The 12,520-nt window shown below is 43.3% G+C and overlaps 1 protein-coding gene across 3 annotated transcripts in view; it reads right to left on the reverse strand.

The window, feature by feature from the left end:
• ano3 (anoctamin 3) overlaps positions 1-12,520 on the reverse strand; it is a 167,725-nt gene that overhangs the window by 91,949 nt on the left and 63,256 nt on the right. For all 3 annotated transcript variants that reach the window (XM_067437075.1, XM_067437077.1, XM_067437076.1), the window contains exons 5-7: positions 2,486-2,586; positions 2,358-2,402; positions 1,835-1,969 (exon numbers count right to left, since the gene is read on the reverse strand). In XM_067437075.1, coding sequence (XP_067293176.1) covers positions 1,835-1,969; positions 2,358-2,402; positions 2,486-2,586 — 281 coding nt within the window. The remainder of the gene's footprint in view (positions 1-1,834; positions 1,970-2,357; positions 2,403-2,485; positions 2,587-12,520) is intronic.

A 12,520-nucleotide genomic window follows, 5' to 3' on the forward strand; every position in this document is an offset into this window, starting at 1 on the left:
ATGCTTCCGAACTCCCTCAGTGGGCTCGAGACCGGTGTGGCTCGCAGGTGACGCTCATTCACAATCACGCCCTGGTCTCGCTCTCGCTCTCTTTCTCTCTCTCTCGTTCACTTTGCCACAGAAATATTGGACTTATTTTTCATCCGCCAATCCGCGCAACTACCCGCCCGTACAGAGTTAATTATCTGCCCGCATCCCCGCCCGTGAATTTTATAAATGTCACAATCCACCCGTTTTAGCCACTTTTATGCGGGTACCCGCGGATGCAGGTTGCAGGACTCTGCCCTGTCCCGTCCATGCCCTGCATTTGTATGTGGCCCACCCACAGATCTTCAGAACCTCAAAACAACTGTTTGTCTGCTTTGGAGGCCAGCAGAAGGTAATTGGCCCATTGGATAGTGGACGCTAGGGCTGTGACGGTGGCAGCTTTTTACCACCGCGGTGGTCTAAGGCTGCCCTGGTGAACATGACAACCGCACCACTGTAGCACCGGTGGTGGTCGGCCAAACAATTTTTTTTTTTGTATGTGAATGCTGTTTTACGTGAATATTATGACATGAGTGAAGAACAACGCTTTATTTACAAAATAATAGGTTCGCAATTAAATGTTTCCTCACAGCTATGGAAACATAACTTTCATGCTGAACGAGATACTTCATTTACGGTCTCTCAAAATGTCCAGTAGAATAAAATGGAGTAACCCTATTGTGAAATTCATGGAAAAATGGGGTTACCAGATTGCAAAACGCAAAGCTTAAATTTGGCTCACCTCACAATTTCTACGTCTCTCGTTCGGCATCAATGTTATGTTACAATACAGGATTCGCACAACCGCTTGTCCTGAAAGATGGAGCAGTTCCAACTTTAAAAACAGAAGCTCATTTATACTTAACGTTATCTGACAAACATTCTTATTCTTTGATTTTTGATCAGCTTTTATGTGTTGTTTATCTATATGTTTGTTTATCTACAGGGATGCTAAACATAGTTCTGTGTTTGATTTGGCTACTATAGTAAAGCCAATGCTTAGTGTCCGTTTTGGGTTAATATTTCTTGCGACAGATACGTGCACTAGGCAGTTAGTGAATCACAACATAGCTGGGCCAGCTAACCAATCAGAGCCCATTGCGTATTTTTGAGGGACCAGCTTCATAGAACCGGGAAACCATCAGACAGTTTTTACAAGGAGGGACAGTGCAGTGTATAATAAAGGTAAAATATATGAAAAATAATGCAATTCTTTTTAAACCGAAGCATGAACACATTACAGTGCACCCCAAAAATACAATCAAGCATTCGAAGGAATGTGTTTTACCACCCCTTTAAAGTTATGAAAAGAAAAAATAAACCCTACTTCCAAATTCCAATATTTCTGCGCATACAAAACCTCTGTCCGACCTAAAATAAACCCTGAATAATAGCACTTCCTTAACAAATAAACTCTATTGCCCCAGGACACAGTAATTTATGAGGTCATGTATTTAATTGGATCTCTGATCTGTAAAGTGGATGTCAGCAAACAGTGACTTGTGCATTCACAAATAGTCATCAAGTTCAAGTACATCAAGTTCATGGTCTAAAAGTGCTTTCATCATAAAATCTGCTATAAAATGGTCAGCTGAGGCTGAATTCTGTTCATTTGTTGATGAAGGTTGCAGGATTGTGGTCTCAGCTTCAGGATTCAGCTTCAGATTGCAGCTATTCAATTACAGTATCATATTTCCAGAAACCAAAATGTGTCATCCAATGACATTTCTGTTCTGTCATAAAGTAGGTCTATATGAAATTAGTTGAGTAAACATGAGATTTGGTTATAACAAGGACAGAAACATACTGGTGCACTCTGGCCCTGCTGAAGGGGGCGGTGTAGCAGTCGGTTTCTTCCAGATCTGGTAATGCCTCTTTATCCAGTTTCATAGGGTTCCTGGGCAGCCAGCTCTTCAACTGACGAAATCTCAGCTGAAATTGACTGTAGACATACATTTCATTAGAATTTGTCCAAAAAAAATTGGTATTTCCTCCAATAAATGACAGGTATTATAATGTAGTTTCTCCATTTCAAACTCACAGTACCTTCTTGAGTTAAATTCTTTTTTGGTGCAAATTAAATCAAGCCTGTTTAACTCAGAGGTGATTTAGTCCCTGAGATGCACAACAAATATCAAGCTGATTAATTTAATTTAAAAAAAAAAAAAAATTCCCCACAGCTACAGTCTGACTCAAATTAAAGTTCACATTAATTAACTATTAGAAGTACTGGGTTCTAGACTATAATGGAAATTAAATGAAATCATTAACTAACTACCAGCCATATATGTGGAAACACAGAACAGGAAGAACTACCAGCAATTTCTTACCTTCCCATGTTTTTTTTCTTCCAGTCTGTGAAGTAACACTTTTTCCTGTAAAATTCACATATCATATAATCACATTGAATTGACATACAGTATGAAGTTGAGCACAGTACAATGACAGTGAGCTGTACCTGAAGGGCATTCTGATATTCATTTGCTCTGCATATTTACACAGCGTGTCCCATGGGGCATGAATCTTCACAAACAGGATATCACTGTTGGTTAATGAGGGCTGTCAAAGAGAACGACAAATCATTATCAGCATATTATAAACATCCGCATATAATTAAGATGTATCGGTTTTTAATAATTCTGGGATGAGTTATTCATTTATTGAGTTATTTATTTAGTTAGTAGCTATTTAGTTAGTTAGTTGATCAGAAGCTGACTCTGTAACAGAGCTAAAATGCTAATTGTCAAATTCAGAAGATCAGAAATATGAATTTATATTTGTTTTACTACATTATTCTTATACGAGGTGTATTATTATTTTTTGCATCTGAATACATTTTAAAGCTCTGATTTTTGTAATAGCATCTAAAAACATCTAAATTCAATATATATATATATATATATATATATATATATATATATATATATATATATATATATATATATATATATATATATATATATATATATATATATATATATATATATATATATATATATATATATCGAGGGATTAGGGTTATATTTATTTCTGTTTAGTTTCATTGATTTTTGTTTTTTTTGGTTTGGTTTTTATTGTTCCCATTTTGCCTGTGTTCCTCCTGGGCTGAATCCGAAATCGCCCCCCAAACCCTCAATCACTATTCCCTACGTTAGTCCACTAATAAAGTTCACTTAAGGGAGTGAAAGAAAACATGTGAGTGAACTCAGACAGCTGTGTGTGTACATCAGCTGTACACTCGTTATTGTGGTGCATTGTGGGATTGAATGAGTGCACTCAATAACGTCTACTATGGTTTCGGACACAATACAAATGGCTGTCCCTTCAAAAAATGACCTATTTAAGGGTGTAGGGGGCGATTTCGGATTCAGCCCAGGAACACAGGCAAGATCATTATTAGTTTCCATTAGTTCCTCACCTGTTCTTATTTCTGTTGATTACTCTGTGTATTTAAACCCTTAGTTTCCTCTGTTCATTGTTTTGTGTCATATTTGTGCCAAGTTTGACTCAGGAGAACGAACTCCAGAGGACGGGAGTTCTCACTTTGGTTATCTATGTATGTATACTTTAGGCTACAATTAAACAAAAAATGTCATAAAACATAAAACTGAGCGTTTCTTTAGAGAGCCTCAAAACAAGGGCAGAAAATAGCGTATTACTTATTCTTTATGATGTTTTTGAATGTAGCAAATGTTTTATGAGCAGTAGGATAACCATATTCATCCACACAGTCAAGCAGAGCCAAAGCACAATCAAAACAAAGATCTTCTTCTTCTTCTACAGTTCCATAGTGCAGCGTTAAGTACAAATATCATGGTAACATGGTTCTGAGACTCATTTTAAACAGACCAGTCAACATTTCCTGCTTGTTGAAAAACAGCTTTGTTCATTTTTAACTGTGTCAATACTTATTTAGACTCCATATGTGAAAAGTGGCAGAATAAGGAAAAACTAAGTTGTAAGCAAGTTTGGAAAAAGTTATGTTCCGACAATAGAGAAGAGATACAGAGGTTGCAGAGTTGTGCACAGTATAAAAATGGTATGACAGATCTGGGAGAAGAAAAGTAGGTTTGCTTAAGTATCGTTCAGGTGTTCAGATACAAATATAGAACACTGGTTGCCAAAGAAACCACACAAGACACACCAACTTGTAATAATGAACACATTTGCACACGGCGTGCTCAAGCATACAAAAGGGTGTCTGCATTACACATGATCAGATCTTTAGAGCAATGAGAATCAAGTGTTTGAACTGTGTGTGAGCAGCTCTTGAAAGAGCTGAATGCACTCACTGTCGCAGTGAGGAAGCTCCTCTCTTGCTTGACTCTTTTTTGTGGGGTGAGAGTCAAGTGTTTGCACCATGCGGATCAGGCCCCATCATGGCATTGTAGGTGGGTAAAGCCAAGGCAGATGTTATCAAATGAGTCGCCTCCTCTGCTTTACCTCCTTGAGACTCATGGCAAGGCATAAGTGGCAAAGAGTGTGTGGAGGCAATAGCTGCTAGGCATCTGTGATACGGAGAAAGAGAAACCTTTCTCTTAAATCCTCTGATCTAGTAGCCTGACAAGCAAGACCCACATCAAGATGTTTGGTCTGGAAACTCACCATTGACAGCTGAATCCGAGGGGCGGGATAAACGGTTGTCTTTCAAACTCCCTTTACACGCGATAGGATAGCGCTACAACCAACCAGAGCAACGAAGGTAAAACAGAGCTCGCTGACTGATTAAACATTCGCCGTATCCAGTCGGCTAAACTACGAACACATATTCCCGCTCTTTGTTCTTTTCTCAGAGAAAAGCTTAACTCCAAGTCTTCCAGAGTCGCGGTCAAAGCTGATTCGAAAGACCGCCGCCGTTCGCCAGTTTCTGTGTTTACTAGAAGCACGCAAACGCAACTCGGCCGTCGTCATTATGGCCCCGCCCGCCGACTCTATACATGATGTGATTGGGCCGTCCAGATTTTGAGGAACACAGCTCAGATAGGTATTGAGAGTGTCTAGACGACACTTGCGGGCAAATTAAATTTGCTGCCGCCAGGGTGCGTCTAGATTTCTAGGCTACTGATCTAGCACTCTGGCCTCTTTGGGCTGCTGGTGAGGTGGTCATAGAGAAGATACAAAGGCCAGGTCTCAGTCAGAAGCTTCAGGATATACAGCTCAGGAAAAAATTAAGAGACCACTGCACAAATATCAGTTTCATTCTATAAACTACTGACAACCTTGTACGTGGTTTGATTCATGTGTCCTTCACAAAGACAAATTTATTTAGCAGAGAGGGAAGAAACATAGTTCAGTCCACATGGGCCCTCCCAACATGATCTCATAAAAAATACATGTCTATTTTTACGTCAAGTTTGGTCCTACAACACGTACATTTACTTATAGGCTAGTGACAATGCCCCCAAATTTTTGAGATACCCCTACCGGAGGTAGAACCAAACCCAACAATGTTTTTCCTCCTCTCTAAGGTCTCCCATTTATGAAATGGATTCTTGGCTAAAAATATTTTACTGCTAAGATTGTTAAATTAACAGATATTGTTATACACCCCAAAACCAAAAAGGGACTAAAATATAGCCTGTCCGTATGGGAGTTAAGGCATATAAACTAATGCAGATCAATCACACAAGCTCTGAGAGCTTTGAAACTTGACATGTTTGTAGTCAGGAAGTTGAGTTAACTGCTAGAAAAGACTGGATGTGAATATATTGATGTATGGAATAAATTAATAAATAGAGACATATAAACACATACCTAAAATAACCGGACATGCACAAATTGAATATCTATACAGAATGTTTTCATTTACTTTATGGTTGCTTAGCCAGGGATTGTCATATAAACACATATGATGGCTTGTTGGAAAGGTGAGGTTGTGCTGAATCCAGCAATACCAAATATGAAAATATAGCATGACAAATCAGGGTATTCTGTTACTCAATGTATGAGGTGTCTAAAATGAATGGAAATGGAACACTAGCATAATTTAGTAGGCCTACAAAGCCCATTATCAGTGGTGAGAAGAATGTTGAGAAATTCAAATATGAGATACATCTAATAATGAAACATTTCATATGGCACCTTGTACTATATGGAAACAAAGACTGAAATCGAAAGATAACACGTTACCATACCACAAACAGGAGACTCGAAGTCAGGATAGCAGTTTGACTTTAATGAGCCTTTTAATAGAACTATAACTTAACATCACACAATACAAATTAAATTACTGTCTTAAATCAAACAAATGGCAATCTAACTAAACAAACACTCCACGGGGGAATGAGCCCTGTCTTCTCAGGCTGTTTTTTTTCCTAGTAGCAACCATTTGGAACATGAACTGCTTTTGGTAGCCATTCTTAGGTCAGCCCCTCATGATGTTACAACTGCAACACACCACTGTCACTCATCCACATTGTCATCAGTGACAAAGTTGGTCATATTTGGACAGTCTGGGAAAGGGCAAGAGCAAAACTCTGTGCAGGTCAAGCCCACTGAAAGACACTGGCATTTGGTGGCATCATTGCAGTTTCCATCTTTACAATAGAGGTGGGTGATGTCTCTAACTTCTTTAGGTGCTGGTGCCTTCTGGAACATCAAATCACAGCAATCCTATTGACCGGCGACAGCCTATGATGTCATCAAGGTGCGACCAGGAAGTATATAAGGGCGCCTTGCAAACATGACACCAGCATCTTCGTCTTCAGGGACTGTTTTTGTCTGAATGCTTCAAGTCAAAGGTAATCCAGATTCATTTATTTTCTGCCTGGGATTAAGAGCATGCACAATCAAGCTCTTGTGGAGTCATTTGTTCGATTGTGTGTAATGTGAGCGAAGTTTTCAATCCGAGATCGCTCCGTTCTCGTCTAGCGCTCTTCCTGAGGGAAGAGCGTTTTTGCATCTGAGATTAGTGATGTGATCCCCGCTCACGCTGAGGCTGAGCGCGGATGCACGTCACAGTCCCTCGGATGGGGTCACCGATCGCCGCGAGGGGATGTTTCCCTCCGGCGATCTAGCGACTGACGAGACTAATCACGAATGCTCGTAGGGATGGCTGGTGAGAAGGGCAATTAATTTCTCAGCCATCCTGACTGTGTATGCTGAGCCGATGGCTGTTATGAGCGCGCTGCATGCAGGCTGCGGCCGTCATGCGGGCGCATTAAAGGAGAGATCGCTCGTTTAAATGGAATGATCGATTTCTCCCCGGCCATAAAACCGTCGGCTCAGTTGAGCTTTTCCATTCCTTCCTGATCTCCTGACTGAGATCGTGAGGGTATGGAAGAACCCATATTCAGTGTATTCACGGACATCAGCGGGTGGTAAACGCTGATGTGTGGAGGATGGGTGGATATGGGTATGTGTTCTCGCCCCGGATTGCTGTTAAGAATAATCTAGAAAGATCCGGGTAGGCGGGGACACTAAGAGCTCCAACCCTGCCATCTGAGCTTCTTTCAACTATGTGTCAAGAAGTTTAGATGGAGGGGCATACACGACAGCGGGTCAGCCTGGTGCTACTTTTACGCCATGTCGGTGTTGCAAGTATACTGGGAAGACCTGCTGAGGGATCTCAATCAGGGAAAATACCCTGACCCGCTGCGCAGCTGTGCGCCATATCCGCGATAGCAGGGCCTGAGGGCCAGTGTCGCAGAAGCGCGGGTGGTGGTGTCCGAGGACCCGCACACCGCTGAGATCCGGGTCCCAGGCAGGCGGGAGGCGTCACGGTATACGGACCAGTGACGGGGCCTGAGTGCCAACATCGCCTCTCATGCTCCCCGCGGTTAAGGGCGGGGCGCAAAGAGGCGGACTCCCACAGAAGAGGAATAGTATCACAACGCTGTTGGCGTGAATGAAATATCCCTCCCTTAGGTGGGTGAGAATTAAAACATCTCATTTACTGCTCTTCTTCATTTTCTCCCCAGGCGCTTCTTACATCCGGCCCTGAGGGGGGCCATGACGATGATACTCTAGACCCCGCCTGGCTGGGCTGTGAGAAGTGCACCCTCAGGCGGTTGCGCTACTAAGCATGCATACTGTGAGTAAAACTTATGCGTGGATATCGTCGCGCAGGAGGCGAGCTGGTAAGTCCCCCTTGTGAGGGAAACATTTATTATTTATGTTGTGTGAGACTTCATGCTCCCCGCCGAGGGTTTGGGGATCACGGTATCAATGGAGGACACCATAGGGCCCTGTAGTTCCCCTGTCCGGTGGCTAGAACGATTTTTTAGATGCCGTTATGTGGTATGTTTAGAGCTAGCTTTGCTAGGAGAGAATAGCCGCCGTTGTATGTACAGCTGTGCAAACAGTTTTTTGTCTTCTCTCTGTGTGATGAAGCAGTATTGAGGCAACCGCTCATTCTTGTAGGAATGTGCTGTTGTTTTAGGCGAGTGTGCTCTCCTAGTCAAACAGGAAGCTCTTAGCCACCCCAGGGTAAAGCGATCAAAGTTGCCCCTCATGGAATTTCATAGACGGGAGGGTGAGTTAGGCTCACGCACGAACTACAGATTTATGTCTAGCCTCGCAGGGCTTGGACGGAGTATTATTGAGGTTTTTCGCTCCCCCGAGCCGCGTATAATACTCTTATGTAGGCTGGCCCTTTCCGGGCCGCTGCATCTGTTGGCCTAGGCTTTTGCGGGATGGGGGGCAGTTCTTTCCAAAGAAGGAAAGTAATTATCACCCGAGGCCCTCGGTTTGAATATTGCAGGGAATTTTCTTTCGCATCCCTAGTCAGCCTCCTCTTACATTAGAGTCGTCCGGCCAAGGCCCGCCCCCTTCTCTGCGTTCTGGGTTTTTTATTAATGCAGGTTGGTGTGAAGCAGATGAAGCCAGCCACTGGAGGGACATGGGCTACCAGCTGGCTGTGAGCAGGCAGCTTGGGCAGTCCTGGCAGTGGACTCTGAGCAGGAGGCCTCAGCAGGCCTCCTTGCGGGTGAGTCGCGACATCGGGCCAATGTGCGCCTGGGAGGAATATCCCCGACAATGTCGGCTTCAGCAGTACCTCGTCGACAAGCAGGACCATCATGGCCTCCCTGGGGTGAGTCCCCAGGTGGTAATTGGATGTCTAGGTCTTCGTCAGCCAAGCAGACAGCCACTGTCAGCCCGACTTGGAGCGGCCAGCAATCATCCAACCTGCCAGCGAGCATTCGTCGCTGGCATGGCTACAACCCCAGTTAGTAGGCCTCCCTAGGCCTCCCTGAGGGCCTGCTGGGGTGCAGCAGGCCTTGCCGGGCTTCCCTTGAGGGGGTATTCCCGTTCTTCAGGTGTTAGACGGCAGGTAGTAGGCCTCGCCAGGCCTCCCTAAGGGCCTGCTGTGGTAGCAGTAAGCCTCGTCTGCTTCCCCCAAGGGGTCGTTCCTGGGCTTCAGTCACTGGATGACAGGTAGTTGGCCTCACGGGGCCTCCCTGTTAGATCAGCCTGTAGGCCTTCTCAGGCCTCCTGAGCACTCCTGTAATGTATGTGCTCGGTAGATCCTAGGATCGAGCAGCTGACTCCCCTCGCTAGCAAGGGTCGGAAAGCACTACGCGGAGCGCTGTTCTCCAGGATAGCCCGTCTCTGAGTTCCGGCCTGAGGCGGACACTGTCAGTTCGCAGTCCCTCAGCTTGATGCCTCTCCAGAGGCGAGTTTCCAGAGGCTCTGTTGTTAACAGACTGGGTTGGCAGACGGAAGCGTCCCGCATAGTGACGCCAGGTCAAGCCTCCCTGGTGGCATTTGGTGAAGTTCTTCCCAAATAGTGACTGGCTGGGGCGCCCTCGGGTCCCCTAGCCACATTCCCTTAAAGGAACCCCTTCTGTCGAACAGGTTGGTTCCAGGCCTTTGAGCGGCCGGGGTAGGGTACATGAAGGTGCCCCAAGGCCACGGCTCGGGCCATGACCGTAGGGAATGCTGTCACTGACAGCCTAATGTGACCAGAGGGGGAGTGGTTCAGGCATTTCAGTTGAATTTGCTTGTCCTGACAGTTGTCACTGCCAGTAGGCATGCACTCCCCTCGGCATGGCGGCGTGGGTATATCGTTCCCCATAGCGTCAGCTGACACAGCTCGAGTTCCCTTTCGAAAGGGAACGTTCCCGGTTACGACTGTAACCTTAGTTCCCTGAGAACAGGGAACGAGACGCTGCGTCACTTTTGCCATGCCTCGGGGCCTGCCTGCGAACAGTCCCTTCAGACGAAGAAGCTGGTGTCATGTTTGCAAGGCGCCCTTATATACTTTCTGGTCGCACCTTGATGACATCATAGGCTGTCGCCGGTCAATAGGATTGCTGTGATTTGATAGTAGCTCAGACACCGGTCACGCTGAAGGCGTTCCCCATAGCGTCAGCTTACGCAGCGTCTCGTTCCCTGTTCTCAGGGAACTAAGGTTACAGTCGTAACCGGGGACGTTTACACACTATAACGTACAATATTGATGTATTGACAGCATTAAAACGTAAATTATTGACGTATTGACAGCACTAAAAATTTTAAATATTTACGTATCCGTGTAAATGTGTAGCAGCTTCTCATGCATGAACAATAAAATAGTGGAATTTCTTTTTCTTGATTCTATTTAATTGTTTTCAGTCATTTTCATTTATTAAATGCAGTTTACTCATCTACTTACTGTAATATGTATCCTATGCAGTGACAATACAATCATAAAATACACCAAAACACAACATAAATCCACAAAAGACATCAATTTTATTTGTTTGGTGTAATCCAAATCTTTAGAATATATATTTTTGCGAGGAACAGATCCAAAATTAGCCCTTTATTTAACGATCTTCATCTCTAAGCAGCCAGCGAGTGTAACACCAAATACCGCGCTTGCTTGACTTTAAAAATTGCACACTCAAGAAGCGTTACCACGTTTCACGGCAGAGCTATCGAATTCTCATTGGCTCTCGCCTGCTTCATCACAGACTGACACGTTTTAGTCGATGTACATTTGAAATGGGAAACGTGCGCCTTCACGGAAAGAAGCCAGATCAACATTTTCATGATTTAATAATTTAAAATCGGCTCTGTACCTCATAACTATACCACCAGAGAGAAATGGGACTGCAACACATAGTCAGCTGAACTACTTTTGGTAGAGCGCTTAACATTTTGGCAAAAAAAAAAAAACATTCTTTTTTTTTTAAATCTGAGCATTAACTCTTTCCTGGCAGCGTTTAAAAAAAAGAGTGGCCAGCCACTGCCAGGGTTTTTGACCATTTTCACAAAAATGTAATAGCCCAGAATATTTTGTTTTATGAATATCTAAGCATGTAATATATCAAAAGAAAGAGCGGACCTTCTTCTTTTAAACAAACAACAAACAAAACGTTTTATTCTAGCTTCATGTATTCCTTTTTTATCAACACTTGAATATGGGTAAGTTTCATAACAAAGCAACATTTTGAACAAAAAGCTGAGAAAATCTGTTTTTTTGTGAAAGACTGTTTCCAGATCAGATTCAGAGATGATCAAACACAGATGGAGGAGATCGAGTCCATCAACACCCCTAAAGTTTCACAGTCCTGTAGCTCGTCCTGGGTCCACATGTCATTCAGTAGTTTTGATTTATATGATGTTTAATGTTGATGATCATGTTATTTTTCATATGCATATGATTGCATACGATTACGATCGCTTGTGTTATTGCATCTTCCTCGCGTGTGTTTTGATCAGGAGATTCAGTACTCATTCGGAAGATGCGTAATAGCCCCACTTTAACAGTTGTTACGGGCTGCGAGTGTATCGGATGTTCGTTTTCTTCTCTCTGGTTGTGCTGTCTTGCTCTCAGGTCTCTGCTGATTGGAGGAAGCAACTGTCACTCTTCATCAAGGTGCCGTCTCTGCAGCCAATCAAGTGCCGCCCTGGTGGATAAAGTCTTCCAGCGTGTCCTGATTAAGCAGTGTGTGTGTGTGTGTGTGTGTGTCAGGTGTTTCAGTTGGAGTTTGTCATTGTGAATCTTTCATTATCTTGTGTTAACTCCACACTTGATTTTGTACCGTGAGATGTTGAGATGTTAAGAGTAATTTAGTAGCCTACTTTCTGGGGAAATAAAGAACAGGTAAGCAGGTCGCGCGATGTACATCTTGCCCGCAGTTATCAAATGTTAAACACAACAGGTAAGAGGTGAGCGCCCTCTTTGTATTTCTTTGTTCTTATTTAGGGTAGGTTAGTTATGCATCACTTAACCAGCTCCATATGTTCGGATTTTTCTGACCTATTAAGCTTGCTCGATAGCTCAGCTGGTACAGATTTGAACTTGCTATGTTGAAAGCTCTTATTTTTGTCACATTTTGCTTTTGTTAACACTATCGGGTACGTTTAGGGTTTAGTGTGGGTGTAAGTAAAAAAAAAAAAAGCGTAACAAAACTAAGCTTTTAGTCACGCCCAGTGGACATTTCACTTTGAAACTGTCGTGATATGTACATATTAATATGTATTGTTACGTATTTTGAGGTTTGCAAAAACGTTGCCATAGGTAAGTTTTTCCAATGAGACCAGGCTATTTTCTTTTGTTAGGAAG

Source organism: Pseudorasbora parva, chromosome 25, assembly GCF_024679245.1.
Source record: "Pseudorasbora parva isolate DD20220531a chromosome 25, ASM2467924v1, whole genome shotgun sequence".
Classification (NCBI taxonomy): domain Eukaryota; kingdom Metazoa; phylum Chordata; class Actinopteri; order Cypriniformes; family Gobionidae; genus Pseudorasbora; species Pseudorasbora parva.